This window comes from Oncorhynchus kisutch, linkage group LG5 (genome assembly GCF_002021735.2).
Source record: "Oncorhynchus kisutch isolate 150728-3 linkage group LG5, Okis_V2, whole genome shotgun sequence".
Taxonomy (NCBI): Eukaryota; Metazoa; Chordata; class Actinopteri; order Salmoniformes; family Salmonidae; genus Oncorhynchus; species Oncorhynchus kisutch.
In genome coordinates, this window is record NC_034178.2 from 65,339,821 (window position 1) to 65,359,975 (window position 20,155).

The 20,155-nt window shown below is 40.2% G+C and overlaps 2 protein-coding genes across 5 annotated transcripts in view; one reads left to right on the top strand and one right to left on the bottom strand.

Annotated features, from left to right (window-relative positions):
• The window catches only part of necab3 (N-terminal EF-hand calcium binding protein 3), a 78,207-nt gene extending 64,630 nt beyond the window's left edge, over positions 1-13,577 (bottom strand). Inside the window, exons 1-2 of one of the 3 annotated variants that reach the window (XM_020483949.2) lie at positions 13,483-13,577; positions 10,461-10,504 (exon numbers count right to left, since the gene is read on the bottom strand). In XM_020483949.2, coding sequence (XP_020339538.2) covers positions 10,461-10,504; positions 13,483-13,537 — 99 coding nt within the window. In that variant the 5' untranslated portion in view covers positions 13,538-13,577. Of the gene's footprint in view, positions 1-10,165; positions 10,505-13,482 lie in introns of those variants that run through there. The other 2 variants (XM_031825679.1, XM_031825680.1) reach the window with 2 other exon arrangements.
• Positions 13,578-13,645: 68 nt separating this feature from the next.
• Positions 13,646-20,155, top strand: part of LOC109891655 (E3 ubiquitin-protein ligase Itchy-like) — a 39,586-nt gene continuing 33,076 nt past the window's right edge. For both annotated transcript variants that reach the window (XM_031825681.1, XM_031825682.1), the window contains exons 1-4: positions 13,646-13,794; positions 17,327-17,395; positions 17,912-18,053; positions 19,037-19,161. In XM_031825681.1, coding sequence (XP_031681541.1) covers positions 17,371-17,395; positions 17,912-18,053; positions 19,037-19,161 — 292 coding nt within the window. In that variant the 5' untranslated portion in view covers positions 13,646-13,794; positions 17,327-17,370. The remainder of the gene's footprint in view (positions 13,795-17,326; positions 17,396-17,911; positions 18,054-19,036; positions 19,162-20,155) is intronic.

The window sequence follows — 20,155 nt, forward strand, 5'->3', positions numbered from 1 at the left end:
AGTCACCCAAGTCAGACTGTTCTCTCTGCTACCGCACGGCAAGCAATACTGGAGCGCCAAGTCTAGGTCCAAAAGGCTCCTTAACAGTTTCTACCCCCAAGCCATAAGACTGCTGAAAAATCTATCAAAATGGCCACCTGGACTATTTGCACTGACACCCACCCCCCCAACCCTTTGTTTTTACACTGTTACTACTCGCTATTTATTGTCTTATCAATTTACCCCTACCTACATGTACAAATTACCTCGACTAACCTGTACCCCCGGAAATTGACTCTGTACCGGTACTCCCTGTATATTGCCTCGTTATTGTTATTTTATTGCGTTACTTTAATAAAATAAAAAAACTTTTAGTTTATTTTGTAAATATTTTCTTAAACCTGCATTGTTGGTTAAAACCTCTTAAGGATCGGACACATTTTTTTAAATTTTCACATAAAATGCATATTCTTGATACCATTTGAAAGGAAACACTTTGAAGTATGTGGAATTAATGTAGGAAAACATAAGACATTAGATCTGGTAAAAGATAATACAAAGAAAAAAAGCATTTTTTTGTTCCATCATCTTTGAAATGCAAAAGAAAGGCCATTATCTGACTTAGGACTCTAGGTGCAATTTATATTATGGACACTAGATGGCAGCAGTGTATGTGCAAGGTGTTAGACTGATCCAATGAACCATTGCATTTCTGTTCAAAATGTTGTATCAAGTCTGCCCAAATATGACTAATTGGTCTATATATACACATTTTCAAGTACATAACTGTGGACTCTCCTCAAACAATAGCATGGTATGTTTTCACTGTAATAGCTACTGTAAATTGGACAGTGCAGTTAGATTAACAAGAATGTAAGCTTTCTGCCCACAGAAGATGTCTCTATATCCTGGGAAATGTCCTTGTTACTTACAACTATAAACTATCAAAATAAAGAAAGTCGCACACTCCATATATAATCTCCCAGCAATTTAATGGGTATTTACCAATGTTTTGGCATCACTGTTCCTTCCTTCGTTACAACGTCATACTAATCACATTAGCGCACATTTGCTCAACCATCCAGTAGGTGGGACACCAATCTGTGGAGATCTTTAAGAGTTAACTTCTTGGATATAGGGGGCGCTCTTTTAATTTATGGATAAAAAAACGTTCCCATTTTAAACAAGATATTTTGTCACGAAAAGATGCTCGACTATGCATATAATTGACAGCTTTGGAAAGAAAACTCTGACGTTTGCAAAACTGCAAAGATATTATCTGTGAGTGCCACAGAACTGATGCTACAGGCGAAACCAAGATGAAACTTCAAACAGGAAATGAGCAGAATTTGAGGCTCTGTTTTCCATTGTCTCCTTATATGGCTGTGAATGTGCCCTGAACGAGCCTACGCTTTCTGCCGTTTGCCCAAGGTGTCTGCAGCATTGTGACATATTTGTAGGCATATCATTGGAAGATTGGCCATAAGAGACTACATTTACCAGGTGTACGCCCGGTGTCCTTTGTCGAAATTGGTGCGTAATCTCCAAGCTGCACGCATTCATCCATGTGATTCAGGGGAGAGAGGAGACTTCCACGAACGATATATCATCGAAGAGATGTGAAAAACACCTTGAGGTTTGATTCTAAACAACGTTTACCATGTTTCAGTCGATATTATGGAATTAATTTGGAAAAAGTTTGGCGTTTTTTTTTTTTGGTAGCCAAACGTGATGTACAAAACGGAGCGATTTCTCCTACACAAAGAATCTTTTTGGACAAACTGAACATTTGATATCTAACTGAGAGTCTCCTCATTGAAAACATCTGAAGTTCTTCATAAGTAAATGATTTTATTTGAATGCTTTTCTTGTTTTTGTGAAAATGTTGCATGCTGAATGCTACGCTAAATGCTACGCTAGCTATCAGTAATCTTACACAAATGCTTGTTTTGCTATGGTTGAAAAGCATATTTTGAAAATCTGAGATGACAGTGTTGTTAACAAAAGGCTATGCTTATTTAATTTCATTTGCGATTTTCATGAATAGTTAACGTTGCGTTATGGTAATGAGCTTGAGGCTGTATTCACGATCCCGGATCCGGGATGGCTAGAATCAAGATTATGGGCTTGTAAGTAAGAAATTCCTGGTACAGCAGGGTAGCCTAGTGGTTAGAGCGGTGGACTAGTAACCGGAAGGTTACAAGTTCAAACCCCCGAGCTGACAAGGTACAAATCTGTCGTTCTGCCCCTGAACAGGCAGTTAACCCACTGTTCCTAGGCCGTCATTGAAAATAAGAATTTGTTCTTAACTGATCTTGCCTAATTAAATAAAGGTAAAATAAAAATAAATAAAACACCTGTTGTATTCGGCGCATCTGACAAATGAAATTTGGTTTGATTAGATTTGACTGGCCGATAAGTCGTACTCCTGTGTTTACTATGATCGAAATACATTCCCATTATTCATTTTGCTTGTCTGAATGAAAGATGACACAAGAAATTGGGATCTGAAGACATATTTTTTACACTTCAATGAAAACTTGATAGTGAAAGGAACACGTGTATATTGCCGTCAGCTGAAATGCGCTTTCCTGTCTACTACCTCAGGATTGAAAGAAAATGTATGAAAGAAGCCTATTAAATATAACTGGCCGCACACATTCTCCTATCTGTCTAAACATGATCTACTTGGCATTTGCTCCTAGACAGCTCTGAGATTGTCTAAGTTGCACGGCCCAGTATTTTACTCCAGTGTTCTGAGAGGATAATGCATCATTTACAATGTGCAGATAAAAGGTCAGCCTTGCTTCCCAGAGCGTCTCTGTTTCAGATGGCATGTCAGCAGGTGTTAAGCCAGTAAGAACCAGGTGTCCTTTTGACACGGTTTTCAATAAGGAGAAGGAGACCGGCCTCAGGTTGGGAGAAGGAGACCGGCCTCAGGTTGGGAGAAGGAGACCGGCCTCAGGTTGGGAGAAGGAGACCGGCCTCAGGTCAGACCTCAGGTTGAAATAGTCTAAATAGGTGCCCAAGTGACTTGAGGATGATCTCCTTCACCGTAAGTGACTGAGGATAATCACCTTCACTGTCTCATATGGTTTTTCAGTGGAAGGAAACACACACACACCCACACCTCCCATATTCTATACACAGTCAATGAAGAAGACATCAACCTTCAGATGAGAAATCTTTTGAAGCGTCATCCTTCTCCATCTACTTCTGCTTAATTTAAGCAGTTGAGATCTGAGGGTGTATCCTACTGTGTTCAGATTGGAGTTTAGACCGTGATTATGTCTGGCCTGCAGTGTTGTGTTCAGATAACAAATAAGAATTTCATTATGCACAGCTTCACACTCGCATGAATTTCAATTGCTATCATAGACTGTGACTTTTGTATGTTGCCAAGGGAAAAATACAGTATATGCCAGCATATCTTGAAACTATTTAGCTTGTTACTGTAATACTTCATATTGTAGCTCGCTTCGCCACTTATAAACCTTGGCTTCGTTACAGGCTAACATTTTCTAATGCCATATAAGATGACACATTTCCAAGGGCAAAATATCTCAGAACGATTTAGACTTGTAATATATTCATATCAGCTCACCCACGTATCAACCTAATTAATTAGCCAAACATTCTCTCACGCTGTTTGGGTTGTTTATCTCTCGAGGGTGATAGAAAATCTATTTCCCATTCACTAAGTTCATCTGTATGTATTGTCAGGTAGGACTCAGGAGTGCACGCATCTCTATAAATCTCTTCTGAGCTGCAATTTAAACAAGGAGATGATGGCAAAGGTAATAGATTTTTATTTATCTGCATGCATTATTCTCCCTGAGGTTAGTGCATTGCTGCTGTCACATAAATAAGATATGATCCACGATGAACCGATCCCAACTCACTGTGATGAAACAAAGAAACTAACAAGGAATCCAATAAAAACTAGACGTTAGAAACCTCAGAACGTCAGTGTGTTACAGTATATCAATGAGATATCCACAAATGAACAGATGCTGACTCACTGTAATGATCATGAAACAAACAAACAAATAAACCAACCAACCAAAAAAAAAAAAACAACAACATCCAACCCAACAATGCAGTACAATCGACAATAGAAACAACGAGCTTCAGTGTGTTAGTACTCAAGGTTACTCTACAAGCCGATGTAAACAGAAGTCTTTCAAGGGAGCTTTTCCATAATTGCTTCAAATCTCTGATTGCGTCAAGCTCTGCAGAAACAGCTTTTCACAATCAAACCAACAAGGGATGCATGATTGTCAGACAATAGAAAACCCCATGATGCTTCAGTTTGTTAGTATTTAAAGGGATACTTTGGGATGTTAGCAGTCTTCCTAGGGAGCTTTTGCATAATTGCTTCAAATCTCTGATTGCGTCAAGCTCTGCCTGAAACAGCTTTTCGTGCATGCCTACAGTAGGTACAAAGGGATTGTCAGAGTTGTTGACACTCAACGGAAGCAGTGATCCTTCAAAAACAACATATATACAGCGCATTCGGAAAGTATTCAGACCCCTTCCCTTTTTGCACATTTCGTTACAGCCTTATTCTAAAATTGATTAAATAAAAATTGTCATCATCAATCTACACACAATACCCCATAATAGGCGAAAAACTGTTTTTTATAAATTTCTACAGATTTATAAAAAATGTAAAACTGAAATACAGTTGAAGTCGGAAGTTTACATACACTTTGGTTGGAGTCATTAAAACTCGTTTTTCAACCACCCTACAAATTTCTTGTTAACAAATTATAGTTTTGGCAAGTAATTTTTCCAACAATTGTTTACAGACAAATTATTTCACTTATAATTGACTGTATCACAATTCCAGTAGGTCAGAAGTTTATATACAGTCAACTTAATGTACAGTGCCTTGCGAAAGTATTCGGCCCCCTTGAACTTTGCGACCTTTTGCCACATTTCAGGCTTCAAAACATAAAGATATAAAACTGTATTTTTTTGTGAAGAATCAACAACAAGTGGGACACAATCATGAAGTGGAAAGACATTTATTGGATATTTCAAACTTTTTTAACAAATCAAAAACTGATTTACCTTCAGTGCAGCAAACTCTCTCCAGAAGTTCAGTGAGGATCTCTGAATGATCCAATGTTGACCTAAATGACTAATGATGATAAATACAATCCACCTGTGTGTAATCAAGTCTCCGTATAAATGCACCTGCACTGTGATAGTCTCAGAGGTCTGTTAAAAGCTCAGAGAGCATCATGAAGAACAAGGAACCCACCAGGCAGGTCCGAGATACTGTTGTGAAGAAGTTTAAAGCCGGATTTGGATACAAAAAGATTTCCCAAGCTTTAAACATCCCAAGGAGCACTGTGCAAGCGATAATATTGAAATGGAAGGAGTATCAGACCACTGCAAATCTACCAAAACCTGGCCATCCCTCTAAACTTTCAGCTCATACAAGGAGAAGACTGATCAGAGATGCAGCCAAGAGGCCCATGATCACTCTGGATGAACTGCAGAGATCTACAGCTGAGGTGGGAGACTCTGTCCATAGGACAACAATCAGTCGTATATTGCACATCTGGCCTTTATGGAAGAGTGGCAAGAAGAAAGCCATTTCTTGAAGATATCCATAAAAAGTGTCGTTTAAAGTTTGCCACAAGCCACCTGGGAGACACACCAAACATGTGGAAGAAGGTGCTCTGGTCAGATGAAACCAAAATTGAACTTTTTGGCAACAATGCAAAACATTATGTTTGGCGTAAAAGCAACACAGCTCATCACCCTGAACACACCATCCCCACTGTCAAACATGGTGGTGGCAGCACCATGGTTTGGGCCTGCTTTTCTTCAGCAGGGACAGGGAACATGGTTAAAATTGATGGGAAAATGGATGGAGCCAAATACAGGACCATTCTGGAAGAAAACCTGATGGAGTCTGCAAAAGACCTGAGACTGGGACGGAGATTTGTCTTCCAACAAGACAATGATCCAAAACATAAAGCAAAATCTACAATGGAAGGGTTCAAAAATAAACATATCCAGGTGTTAGAATGGCCAAGTCAAAGTCCAGACCTGAATCCAATCGAGAATCTGTGGAAAGAACTGAAAACTGCTGTTCACAAATGCTCTCCATCCAACCTCACTGAGCTCGAGCTGTTTTGCAAGGAGGAATGGGAAAGAATTTCAGTCTCTCGATGTGCAAAACTGATAGAGACATACCCCAAGCGACTTACAGCTGTAATCGCAGCAAAAGGTGGCGCTACAAAGTATTAACTTAAGGGGGCTGAATAATTTTGCACTCCCAATTTCAGTTTTTGATTTGTTAAAGTTTGAAATATACAATAAATGTCGTTCCACTTCATGATTGTGTCCCACTTGTTGATTCTTCACAAAAAAAATACAGTTTAATATCTTTATGTTTGAAGCCTGAAATGTGGCAAAAGGTCGCAAAGTTCAAGGGGGCCGAATACTTTCGTAAGGCACTGTATCTTTAAACAGCTTGGAAAATTCCAGAAAATGATGTCATGGCTTTAGAAGCTTCTGGCAGGCTAATTTACATCATTTGAGTTAATTGAAGGTGTACCTGTGGATGAAGGCATACCTTCAAACTCAGTGACTCTTGCTAGACTGGAAAATCATGGGGAAAATCAAAGGAAATCAGCCAAGACCTCAGAAAAAAAAATGTAGACCTCCACAAGTCTGGTTCATCCTTGGGAGCAATTTCTAAATGCCTGAAGGTACCACGTTCATCTGTACAAACGATAGTACGCAAGTATAAACACCATGGGACCACGCAGCTGTCATACCGCTCAGGAAGGAGATGTGTCCTGTCTCCTAGAGATGAACGTACATTGGTGCGAAAAGTACAAATCAATCCCAGAACAGCAGCAAATGACCTTGTGAAGATGCTGGAGGAAACAAGTAAAAAAGTATCTATATCCACAGTAAAACGAGTCCTAAATCGACATAACCTGAAAGGCTGCTCAGCAAGGAAGAAGCCACTGCTCCAAAACCGCCATAAAAAAGCCAGACTACGGTTTGCAACTGTACATGGGGACAAAGCTTTTACTTTTTGGACAAATGTCCTCTGGTCTGATGAAACAAAAAAATAACTGTTTGGCCATATTGACCATTGTTATGTTTGGAAGAAAAAGGGGGATGCTTGCAACCCGAAGAACACCATCCCAACCGTGAAGCACAGGGGGTGGCAGCATCATGTTGTGTGGGTGCTTTGCTACAGGAGGGACTGGTGCACTTCACAGAAATAGATGGCATCATGAGGTTGGAAAATTATGTGGATATATTGAAGCAACATCTCAAGACATCAGTCAGGAAGTTAAAGCTTGATCGCACATGGGTCCTCCAAATGGACAATGACCCCAAGCATACTTCCAACGTTGTGGCAAAATGGCTTAAGGATAACAAAGTCAAGGTATTGGAGTGGCCATCACAAAGCCCTGATCTTAATCCCATAGAACTGAAAAAGCATGTGTGAGCAAGGAGGCCTACAAACCTGACTCAGTTACACCAGCTCTGTCAGGAGGAATGGACCAAAAGCTTGCGGAAGGCTAACTGAAACATTTGACCCAAGTTAAACAATTTAAAGGCAATGCTACCAAATACTAATTGAGTGTATGTAAACTTCTGACCCACTGGGAATGTGATGAAAGAAATAAAAGCTGAAATAAATAATTCTCTCTACTATTATTCTGACATTTCTCCTTCTTAAAATAAAGTGGTGATCCTAACTGACAAGACAGGGGATTTTTACTGGGATTAAATGTCAGGAATTGTGAAAAACTGAGTTTAAATGTATTTGGCTAAGGTGTATGTAAACTTCCCACTTCAACTGTACTTTATTTACATAAGTATTCAGATCCTTTGCACCTGAGCTCAATTTCAAGTCTCATAGCATTCTGTTTCCATTGATCATCCTTGAGATGTTTCTACAACTTGATCGGAGTCTACCTGTGGTAAATTCAATTGATTTGGAAAGAACACAGTGGCCTCCATCATTCTTAAATGGAATAAGTTTGGAACCACCAAGACTCTTCCTAGAGCTGGCCGCCCAGCCAAACTGAGCAATCGGGGAATGGTCTTGGTCAAAGAGGTGACCAAGAACCTGATGGTCACTGACAGAGCTCCGGAGTTCCTCTGTGGAGATGTGAGAACCTTCCAGAAGGACAACCATCTCTGCAGCACTCCACCAATCAGGCCTTTATTGTAGAGTGGCCAGACGGAAGAAACTCCTCAGTAAAAGGCACATGACAGCCTGCTTGGAGTTTTACAAACGGCACCTAAAGGACTCTCACGAGCATGAGAAACAATATTCTCTGGTCTGATGAAACCAAGATTGAACTCTTTGGTCAGAATGCCAAGCATCACATCTGGAGGAAACCTGACACCATCCCTACAGTGAAGCATGGTGGTGGCAGAATTATGCTGTGGGGATGTTTTTCAGCGGCATGGGCTGGGAAACTAGTCAGAATCGAGGGAAAGATGAAAGGAGCAAAGTGCAGAGAGATCCTTGATGAAAACCTCCTCCAGAGTGCTCAAGACCTCAGACTGGGGCGAAGGTTCACTTTCCAACAGGACAACGATCCTAAGCACACAGCCAAGACAACGCAGGAGTGACTTCGTGACAAGTCTCTGAATGTCCTTGAGTGGCCCAGCCAGAGCCCGGACTTGAACCCGATCGAACATCTCTGGAGAGACCTGAACATTTCTGTGCAGCGACGCTCCCTGTCCAACATGTAGTCCTATAACCTCTCACAGCCTTAATATTAACTCCTGCAGAATTAAGCAGTTATTGCAGTGAAATGATAGGCCTACACCAAATGTAGGCAACATTTTGACACAGGAACAGGAGTGGAGAAATATGATTTATTTCTTTCAGCATCTTGAGAGAATGTGAATGTGCAGTTTGAGACCGTCTGTAGAGGTGGTTTTATCAGCATCATAAAAGCTGACAGTATTTCAACCACATAAAATATGCACCCAAGCCCAACTGATAGTATTTCAACCACATAAAATATGCACCCAAGCCCAACTGATAGTATTTCAACCACATAAAATATGCACCCAAGCCCAACTGATAGTATTTCAACCACATAGAATATGCACCCAAGCCCAACTGATAGTATTTCAACCACATAAAATATGCACCCAAGCCCAACTGAAAGCTTAGAAACACGTTGGGTCGTTTTCACAGCTTTCTATTTCCTTACAACCGGGTCAAAATGACGTCTGTTGAACATTTCCCGTTTTTTTTTTTTTATTAGTGCATTTTATCCCCGGTTCCTAAAGAAGCACCTTTGATTGAAGCATTCGTTCTATCAATTTATGACATTATTCTGTTGAGCAAGGGTTTATTTAGTATTCTAGGTCAGGACTGAGTTTGGGAAATGCTGTTCTAGGGCAACATATATTGACAGAAGAGAAGCTGCAAGTATATAATTATAGACAAGTTGACTAACAAATAGCTTACCAAAATGTTGGAAATTACAGTATAAGCAGAAACGCATCTAAATCAGGCAACAACACAAAATCCTGCACCCCCCGTCAAAATATTGTCTCTGACTGTAGCCTTCAGCTGATTTTCTATATTAGCGGTTTAGGGTCAGGTGTGGGCCTCAGATTTTCCCTTTATCACATATTGTCGGGGGTTGCGGATGGGTTATTAGCAAATGCAGGTGCTATTAGCAAATGCAGGTGCGGGTGCCTGAACAAACAGCTGACCCGCGCACCAGTAGTATCTCTGCAGCAAAGTACTGTACTGTACACACTGGCCTCAAGTCTTTTCTGTCCTACCACAGGGTGTGTGTGTGTGTGTGTGTGTGTGTGTCCCAAAATCACTCCAGCTGAGAAGGCTTAATTTATCATGCAGAGGCAGCAGCTGTACCTCTCCCTATATCCCTCAAACACACACAGTCTCTCTCTCTCTCACACACACACACACACACACACACACACTTAAAATATTCCCAATAGTTGTTATGCATGCTTACAATATTGCTCTGTATTGTGTATGTGAAATGGGAAACTATACATATTTAGCTACCTTCTTTCTAAATATAGATGCTTGTAGCCTAAATGAATATACACCATTCAAAGGTAAATAAATCATTTCAATTTCTTGATAGATCCGCGCACTGCTATCAGAAACAATCAGCGCGAAGACGAGATTACTTACATCTTTGAAAATTGGAAGTCCATTAACGTGGCTACGCAGTGGCTGCTGCTGAGCGCGAAGGTGCTTCTGTTTTGCCGACTGAAGGCACATGGTGATCATCTCCGTGCACGCCAACATCTCTGAATATTTTGGAAGATGTTGTATAGCCAACTTGTACACACCTGCTTCTTTTAATAGCTCGAAAATGCCGTTTTTGGGGGGGGGTGTTCAAAAGTGTCGCCCTGTGTAGTCAAACCGAAGCAATCGTGCTCCAACAGTGATGTCGCTCTGCAACTTTCTGCGGTAGGTAACCCACCTTCTCGAGAGCTGATTGGTCAGTGTCTTCGTTGAGCATCCCTCCTAGGCAAGAGAAGGAAAAAATACCAAGTGGCGCATTAACATCATTTTACAAGATACATCTTATAAAATAGTAGAATCAGGCGATATCAAACTAAATTAGAGAATACAATTGATAAACCTACAATGCAGATGTTGGATGGGATTACAATTAGGACTACTTCTACATATAGGTTACATTTATTTAAATATGAATTGCATATTTCACCTCAAAACACAGATTTTCTTGAAAATAAAGGAAATGCATGTACATTTATTTCACTTCCCCTTATAAAGGTGTATCAGCCATGTATTGTGCCTGACATTGCCATCTGCTGGTGATGATAGACTATGCCCACAGAACAATGAGACAGATATTTCACCGGACGTAAAAATGTAAGCATCCGGTTGACATTTCCACTCACTACCAAATTTGGTGATAAGAGGAAGCCCGATGGCCGAGAGTATAAAATGGAGCGAGAAGGATTTTGGTTTTTTAAATGTTCTCTTTGATTAATTATTTGTTTTACCTTTATTTAACTACGCAAATCAGTTATGAAAAAATGCTTATATACAATGACGGCCTACTAGGAAACAGTGGGTTAACTGCCTTGCTCAGGGGCAGAACGACAGATTTGATCCAGCAACCTTGATCTCAATACAGTTTTCTGTTACCCCAAACAAAAATTTGTTACAAACAGAGTGGAGAAAGTTTTGCAGATGTTACACTTTGCCAAAGTAAAAAAAAGAATTGCATTGTTTAGAAGGGGCGAATTTAGTTATACTACACGCGCACTTCACAGAGTAGGCGTTCCCTAACGGAAATATGCAAATATATGCTAGAACGCGGCAATAGGATCTCATTTGTTCCCATTGGAAACAACAGGCTATCTTTGGTTAGTTATAAAAAATCTTTGCTATACCCTTAAAAAAGATGGCAGTTTTGAAACAGCAGTAAAGGTGCAGTAACTGTGGTCTTTTTGGATGCAGTTCTTTCAGAATAACTGCAGTTGAAGTGCAGTTACATTGCATTATTTTGGACGCAGTAATTTGCAGGACTCTGACTGCAATCTTTTTTGTAAGGGTAGCTAATAATACTGCAGCAAATTCGGGGGTAGCCCCGGCTGTTATTCAAACCCAGGTCCGGAAACTCTCAAGCTAACACCTTAACCTTTTAAACCAAAAGGTCCTGACCTCATGATGAGGTCCTATGTTTTGGATTAAGGTTGCTACATTACTCAGGCTCCTGAGTGGAGCAGCGGTCTAAGGCACTGCATCTCAGTGTATCGCATCCGACCGTGATTGGGAGTCCTATTATAGGGCGGCACACAATTGGCCCAGCGTCGCCTAGGTTTGGCCGGGGTAGGCCGTCATTGTAAATAAGAATTTGTTCTTAACTGACTTGCCTAGTTAAATAAAGTTTACATTAAAAACATTACCCCCTTCCTTTGGCAGAACATATCCCCACTCTTCTCTATACCAAATCCTTCTCGTCAATAAGCCTCTCTAATGATGTCACAGGCACCATCCTGCTTCTGCTTCCAATGTAATGAATTCAGGAGGTAGCCCCAACCTGGACTCAAACCCAGGTCAAGTAACTTTCTAGCCAACACCTCAACTGCTACACCAAGAGGTCCGAACCTCTTGACAAGGTCACTAGCTGTTAGGTTAATGGTCGCTACATAACAATGGGAAGATAAAAGAGAAAAAAAGTGTTTAATATAGATAACAGTGAATACTGTCAAACTTTAATAAACTAACATTGGTGATTAAGCTCAACACATAGCCTACATTCTTAGTACAATTGATCACCAAACAATTTTCTTCAAGACAGCCCTTAAAATGGTTGCTCTCACACAAATACACTTGCACAGCAAACACCTCACAAACTCTGCACTGGACTTTTGGTGACAAAAGCTATTTTATACATTTTACATGTTCACCCCTAGTCCCAGGGGAAACACTAACTAAATTATGGTCTGTGCCCTGTCACACACTCACACACTTTTTAAAATCTCCCACATTTTGTTTCAATGTATCAAAATATTTTGGGGTATTTATATTTTGGGAGGGAATTTCAAATTTCTTGAAATGATTGGTGCTCGGGTGCATCACAACCTTGATGTATCATGGGTAAATTGTGACTGACTAATCGGCAAAAATATTGAATAGTTATTTAGGGTGCAAGATCTGTAGATCTTTCAGTCCCAACTCTCCTTTAAAGTCGGCTGCGATGTCGAACGGCCCCTTACATAAAATGCAATAGAGCAGGCCAGCTTGTACTCCTAAAACCCTGAAATAAATTACCATAGGCTGAAAATAAGGTCTGAGGTGAACACAGGCTTAGGAGATCTTATACGTTTTGTTCTATGAGATAATAGCAGTCAGTTAACATTACCTTTGTGAATTATGAAGGCTTTATCGTTTGTTTTTATTATTACAAAAACATCTTACAAATTCTGAAAGTGTAGTTAGCTGATGAAGATAATCTCATAGAACAAAACGTATAAACTCTCATAAGCCTGTGTTTACCACATACCTTATTTTCGGCGTTTATCTAAAAACATTACAAAATCACCATAAATTGTATTCATAGGCATTGTCCAAAGAACCATAGCGGAGTAAGTGCCTACAAAAAGACGCCATTACTATTCCTGTCTATATACTTGGCCTACTACGTCAAAGATATTTATAACTGACCCAAGATAGTTAACCTGTGTCGTTTACAGTGGAAGCAAATGAAGCATTTGTGGGGGAAACAGGCCAAGCACACGCTAGCGAGATCCCATTGTCTCGTTGAATTAGGTATTTGCATATTTCAGAAGGGGAACGCTTTATCTGTGAAGTTCGCATGTGCAGAAACTCAATTCGACGTTGCACTCCAAACAACGCAATATTTTCAAACTTTGGCAAAGTGTCATGTCTATAAAACGTAGTGCACTGTGCATTGAGATCAAATGTTTCATAGATGAGAAAATTAGCAGAATGTCACCCAGTATCACCTAGTTCCATCCTCTGTTTACCAGTTCTCTCGACAAGACTTCCTCTCAGTACCATATTTGGTGATGAGAAAACTTTCTAAACGGAACCTTCCGTTTTATAGCAACCGTGACGTATATGGGTTTACCCCTTCTGTCTGTGGTTTCTAGACGCAGCCTGTGACGTTAGTCACATGACACGGTCAGGAAGAAATACAGACCGAGTGGTACTTGTTATACAGCTTTTTAGTTTTTCTGAGACGTTTTTTACCATCCACATTCCTTGGTGGGCGTAAGAAGGACATTTACAGAAACATTTGTTGCCCTCGGATATGGGTAAGATGTAATCCACTCGTTTTATATGGAGGAATTGTCCATTTTCAAAGATATCCGTAGATGGTTAGATAGGTGAGCTAGCTAACGTTAGCTACCCTAAGTGACATCGATATTCAAAGCGAGAAAACCTTCACGACACATCCTACTGACCAAGTAGTTAATTATTAAGATAGTTATGCACATCAAGAGTGTAGTTAACTAGTGATTGTTTTATGTTGTGAAGCTAACAGCTAGATAGCTACCAGAGTTGTTACAGTTAGCTGCTATGTGGATTTAGCTAGGTAAGTTACTAGCTTGTTGTTTGGCCTCCTTTCAGCGTCCTGGGATTGTTATTGAAATCTTCCCTGTCAATTTTCTCTTGCCATTTCCCATTTATGTCGCTCCCTTTCCATGTAGAAGTAATTTATAAATTGTGTTAGCTACCTTTTATGATTTTTGAATGTATTGAAAGAATAGCTAGCTACGTACAGGGCAGCTAGGTAGCTAAAATACTTTTACTACTAAACGTAGATAGCTAACATTAGCTAGCTAGCAAAATACAAACATATTAGACCTTGCACACAAACATGGATTAGCTAGCAAGCTAGCTACCTATTCCCTAAAACAAACAATACCTAGCAAATTTACTAGTCAGCGTTTGAGTGGTTAAGAGCAGTAGCTAGCTGATTTATGTAATGTCAGATTTACTGTTTGCAGTTATGGAATTTGTGGTAGCTTCTGAGCTTGACTTAATTGACCGTGGTTGTGGGGTAGTTAAGAAACCAAGGGAAGAGTCATTGCCTTGAATCAAGCAATTAATCAGGTTACAGTAGCTAGTAAATAAATGAGGTGAGGGGGACAGCCCTATTTTGAGACAATCTTGTTCTGGTCCCTGTGGGACCCATTGTCATTCCAAACATGTTATCAAACAGGCATTAACATTTAGTCTAAAGCATTTCGGTTTTATTGCAATATCCTATACATTTGTCATTGTTTTCCTACATTATTTTCAATTCGCGATCACTGCATTGATGATTAACAGATATAGGATTTTTTTAGACTGCTCCAACCTGCTTTAGGGCAATTCCATTGTAACAGATGCAGACTCAGATTTTTTACTTTAAAATGTATGCCAATCAAAAACGAATGATTGCAAAGTTAAACAAACCATACAACTCTATGCACCAGTATAATTACGTTATACTGTACCTCTACACAGCCAATGTGTAAATGGCACACCCAACTACCTCATCCCCATATTGTTACTTATCATCTTGCTCTTTTGCACCCCAGTAGCTCTACTTGCACATCATCTGCATGTCTGTCACTCCAGTGTAAATGCTAAATTGTAATTATTTTGCCTCTATGGCCTATTTATTGCCTTACCTCCCTACTCTTCTACATTTGCACACACTGTACATAGATGTTTCTATTGTGTTATTGACAGTACATTTGTTTGTTACTCTGTGTTGTTTTGTCGCACTGCTTTGCTTTATCTTGGCCAAGTTGCAGTTGTAAATGAGAACTTGTTCTCAACTGGCCTGCCTGGTTAAATAAAGGTAAAATATATATATATATTTTTTTTTTACTTTGCAATGATTGTTTCAGTGGTGTGGACAGTACCCATGCTATATTATTAGACATTAATTAACTTGTTGACACAGTTAGCAGATTGCAAGTTTACACTGGTTTTACATGGTTACGCCATGCAGATGACCAAACTGGCCAACCCTCGATGACAAGGCTACTTTAGGCTAAATCTGACAATTGCCTTAGAAAGTCGCATGCGCATGCATTTCAAATCTAATGTATTTGTCACATACACATGGTTAGCAGATGTTAATGCGAGTGTAGCGAAATGCTTGTGCTTCTAGTTCCGACAATGCAGTAATAACCAACAAGTAATCGAACCTAACAATTCCAAAACTACTACCTTATACACACAAGTGTAAAGGGATAAAGATTATGTACATAAAGATATGAATGAGTGATGGTACAGAACGGCATAGGAAAGATGCAGTAGATGGTATCGAGTACAGTATATACATATGAGATGAGTATGTAAACAAAGTGGCATAGTTTAAAGTGTTAAAGTGGCTAGTGATACATGTATTACATAAAGATGCAGTAGATGATATAGAGTACAGTATATACATATGAGATGAATAATGTAGGGTATGTACACATTATATTAAGTAGCATTGTTTAAAGTGACCAGTGATATATTTTACATAAATTCCCATCAATTGCCATTATTAAAGTGGCTGGAGTTGAGTCCGTGTGTTGGCAGCAGCCACTCAATGTTAGTGGTGGTGGTTTAACAGTCTGATGGCCTTGAGATAGAAGCTGTTTTTCAGTCTCTCGGTCCCTGCTTTGATGCACCTGTACTGACCTCGCCTTCTGGATGATAGCGGGGTGAACAGGCAATGGCTCGGGTGGTTGTTGTCCTTGATGATCTTTATGGCCTTCCTGTGACATCGGGTGGTGTAGGTGTCCTGGAGGGCAGGTAGTTTGCCCCCGGTGATGCGTTGTGCAGACCTCACTACCCTCTGGAGAACCTTACGGTTGTGGGCGGAGCAGTTGCCGTACCAGGCGGTGATCCAGCCCGACAGGATGCTCTCGATTGTGCATCTGTAGAAGTTTGTGAATTTCTTTAGCCTCCTGAGGTTGAAGAGGCGCTGCTGCGCCTTCTTCACGATGCTGTCTGTGTGGGTGGACCAATTCAGTTTGTCTGTGATGTGTATGCCGAGGAACTACCTACATTTTCATTTCTTATTATGTAAAAAAAAACAGGTTTCCTGAACCTAAATTAAATCTACTTCTTTGAATTATCTTTGCTCTGTTTTGCACACAACTCTGCTTAGTGAGTAGACAGAGGAGATGTTAGTAATCTAGCTAAAATACTTGAATAGCTTTTAGACTGCTCAACAACATTAGGCTACCTACATATGCCTATGTTTACATAATCTAGGCTATAATGTCATCTATAATCCCAAATGGCATAGTTTATTTATTTATTTATTTATTTATTTTTATTTTTTTATACAGGGACCCATAGTCTGTAACTCAGTTACCTATGAGCCCCTAGGTCTAACTGCTAACCATTGACACCAACCAGGGTCTGAAACTATCGCTGACTCATGATGTACCAGTTTATGTAATCTGGTAATCCAGGAGGGATTACATTTTTCCTGTCCTTCTGATTTAGCTGTTACCACCACATGGCTTCTCAACCAGTATCCCAGCTCTATTGTAGAACAACAACAAGGCAGTTGAGTAGCCATATTTGTATGCCAAGGCTACTCTCTGTACAGCAAAATGCTCAGTGTTAGCATTTTACTTCCTTGTTTTGCTTAAGTCTCCATGGGTTTGTTATAGTGTTATAGGCATAAGTGCAGGAGTCTATTTAAACATTCCATTGGGTACAGTAGGATGTAAACCAGGAAACTTGTACTATAGATAAACCCTTATGTAAACCAGGACACCTGTGCTATAGCCTTGTTTCTTGTCTCTTAATGTTTACATGTGATGTCATGTTTTTCTTTCTTTGCAGTTCATGTCATAGCCAAAGCATGCTGCATTGTTAATGGCTGAACTATGAAGGCACAACTTCAAGTCACTGGTGAGTTTTGACCTTACTATTTTGTCTTTTTCATTATGTGGCGGACCTCAGGAAGAAGCTGTCATCATGGCTTCAGATAATCGGGATTCTACTAATAATCCTAAATTAAATAATAAGCCACTGACACCCGAAGCTGTAGAATGCGCTTTTTAATGGGACTGGCGGGTGCTTGTTCTCTATAGGCCTAGCTGATGGTACAGACTGCGAATTCATCAAGTATTTATAGAGTATGAATGGAATAGATGGAATAGAATAACTTTATTTTCTTATTTTTTCAGTGGTTGAAATATATATCAATAACAAACATAGTAGGATGTACAGTAAACCAACTAGGCTAAAGAATCATTCTAAACAGAGGTAGTGCTTAGGCTACAGTGATGGGTCAATGAGGCAATGTGAACATGGATCTCACATTTCCGTTCTGTGGTTTATTTCTATGGCTAACTTCCGTGACTTATAACAGTGTTAACTAGAATCTCTTACCATGACGTGATTTGTGTATATTATGGCATGCAGTTCTGTCGGCCAAACTGAAGGAGAACAAAAAGAACTGGTTTGGCCCCAGTCCGTACGTGGAGGTGGCTGTGGACGACCAATCGAAGAAGACGGAGAAATGCAACAACACCCACACCCCCAAATGGAAGCAGTCACTCACAGTGTAAGTAGCTACGGTAATACCTATTTACATTTCAAGTCAAATGTTATTTGTCACTTGCGCCGAATACAACAGGTGTGGACTTGACCGTGAAATGCTTAATTATGAGCCCTTTCCCAACAATGTAGTAAAAAGAGATTAGCTAACAAAATCGAAGTATTAACATAATAAAATAACAGTAATGAGGCTATATACAAGGAGTACCAGTAATTGAGTCACTGTGCAGGGGTACAAGGTAGTTGAGGTAATATGTACATGTAGGTAGGGATAAAGTGACAAGGCAATGGGATACATAATAAACTGGTGTGTGTGTGTGGTGTGTGTGTGTGTGTGTGTGTGTGTGGTGTCGTCAATATGCATGTCTTTATGTGTGAGTTTATGTAGTGTGTGTGGGTGGGGTCCAGTGTGTGTGTGTATAGAGCCAGTGCAAGAATGTCAATGCAAAATAATATATAGATATAACACAATTCCGGAGGTCAATGCAGATAGTCCGGGTAGACATTTTGATGAACTGTTCAGCAGTCTTAAGGCTTGGGGGTAGAAGCTGTTCAGGTCCCAACTTGGCGCTCTGGGACTTCTTGCCGTGCGGTAGCAGAGAGAACATACTTTGACTTGGCTGGCTGGAGTTTTTGACTATTTTTAAGGCCTACCTCTGACACCGCCTTCCTCTGACAAATTTATATTCGCATGTATATTTATTTTGCATATAGGCCTATAGTGCATTTCTCATTCATAGTCTTGGACTAATACGCATGCTCAGAGATTCTCCATGGAAAGTGCTTCTTAGTCCGTAGGTGTAATCCGTATCTGGGAAACTGGCCCACGGTGATCTCGTTATTGTTTATGTGATTAACTCATTCCTTTATAATAGTGTAATTGTTTAGCCCTGTCACCAAGAATTGCATGTCGTCGTCTCCTCTATTGTTGTATAGCCTACTAAGTACAGTAGTGAAACCATAAACAAATGTTTTCCACCCTCTACACAGAATTGTCACACCTTTCAGTAAGCTCATTTTCCGGGTATGGAGTCATCAGACGCTGAAGGCCGACTTCCTATTGGGCGTGGCCACATTGGACATGAGTGAAACCCTCAAGTCCAATAATATGAAACGTGAGTTCATTTTCTTCTCCTGATGAGGCACGGAGCAGGTAGTATTAAATGTGATTATATGAAATCTCTGTGACCTTTTTGATAGCGGAAAAGTGTATAACAACATATACAAGAGCTTTGCAGTAAGTGGTTATCATATTTACAAATAGTCCTCTGAAATATAACTGATGCGTGCCACTGCACTGCAGGGAGATGAAGAGCAAGCGTTGGCTCTCATTCACGCCACTTTTTACTATACACTACATGGCCAAAAGTATGTGGACACTTGCTCGTCGAACATCTCATTCCAAAATCATGGTCATTGATATGGAGTTTGTTTCCACTGCTCCAGAGTCCAATGGCGGCGCGCTTTACACCACTCCAGCTGACGCTTGGCATTGTGCATTGGTGATCTTAGGCTTGCCGTGCCATGGAATCCCATTTCATGAAGCTGCTGACAAACCGTTATTGTGCTGACGTTGTTTCCAGAGAAAGTTTGGAACTCTGTAGTAAGTTTTGCAACGGAGGACAGACTATTTTTCCGCCCTTCAGCACTCGACGGTCCCATTCTGTGAGTTTGTGTAGCCTACCACTTCAGGCTGTGCCGTTGTTGCTCCTAGACATTTCCAATTCATAATAACAGCACTTACAGTTGACCAGGGCAGCTCTAGCAGGGCAGAAATTTGAAGAACTGTCTTGTTGGAAATGTGGCATCCTATGACGGTGCCACTTTGAAAGTCACTGAGCTCTTCAGCGAGGCCATTCTACTGCCAATGTTTGTCTATGGAGATTGCATGACTGTGTGCTCGATTGTATACACCTGCCAGCAATGGGTGTGGCTGAAATAGCTTAATCCACTAATTTGATGGGATGTCCACATACTTTTGTGTATGTTGTACTGTTACTCTAATCTTAAAGGGATAGTGCAATTTTGTTATTTCAATTTGAAGGAAGTTGAAGAAATAGTAGAAAAATAGCAGCGGCGATTTAGCAGTGGCTGCTAACTGAATATAGG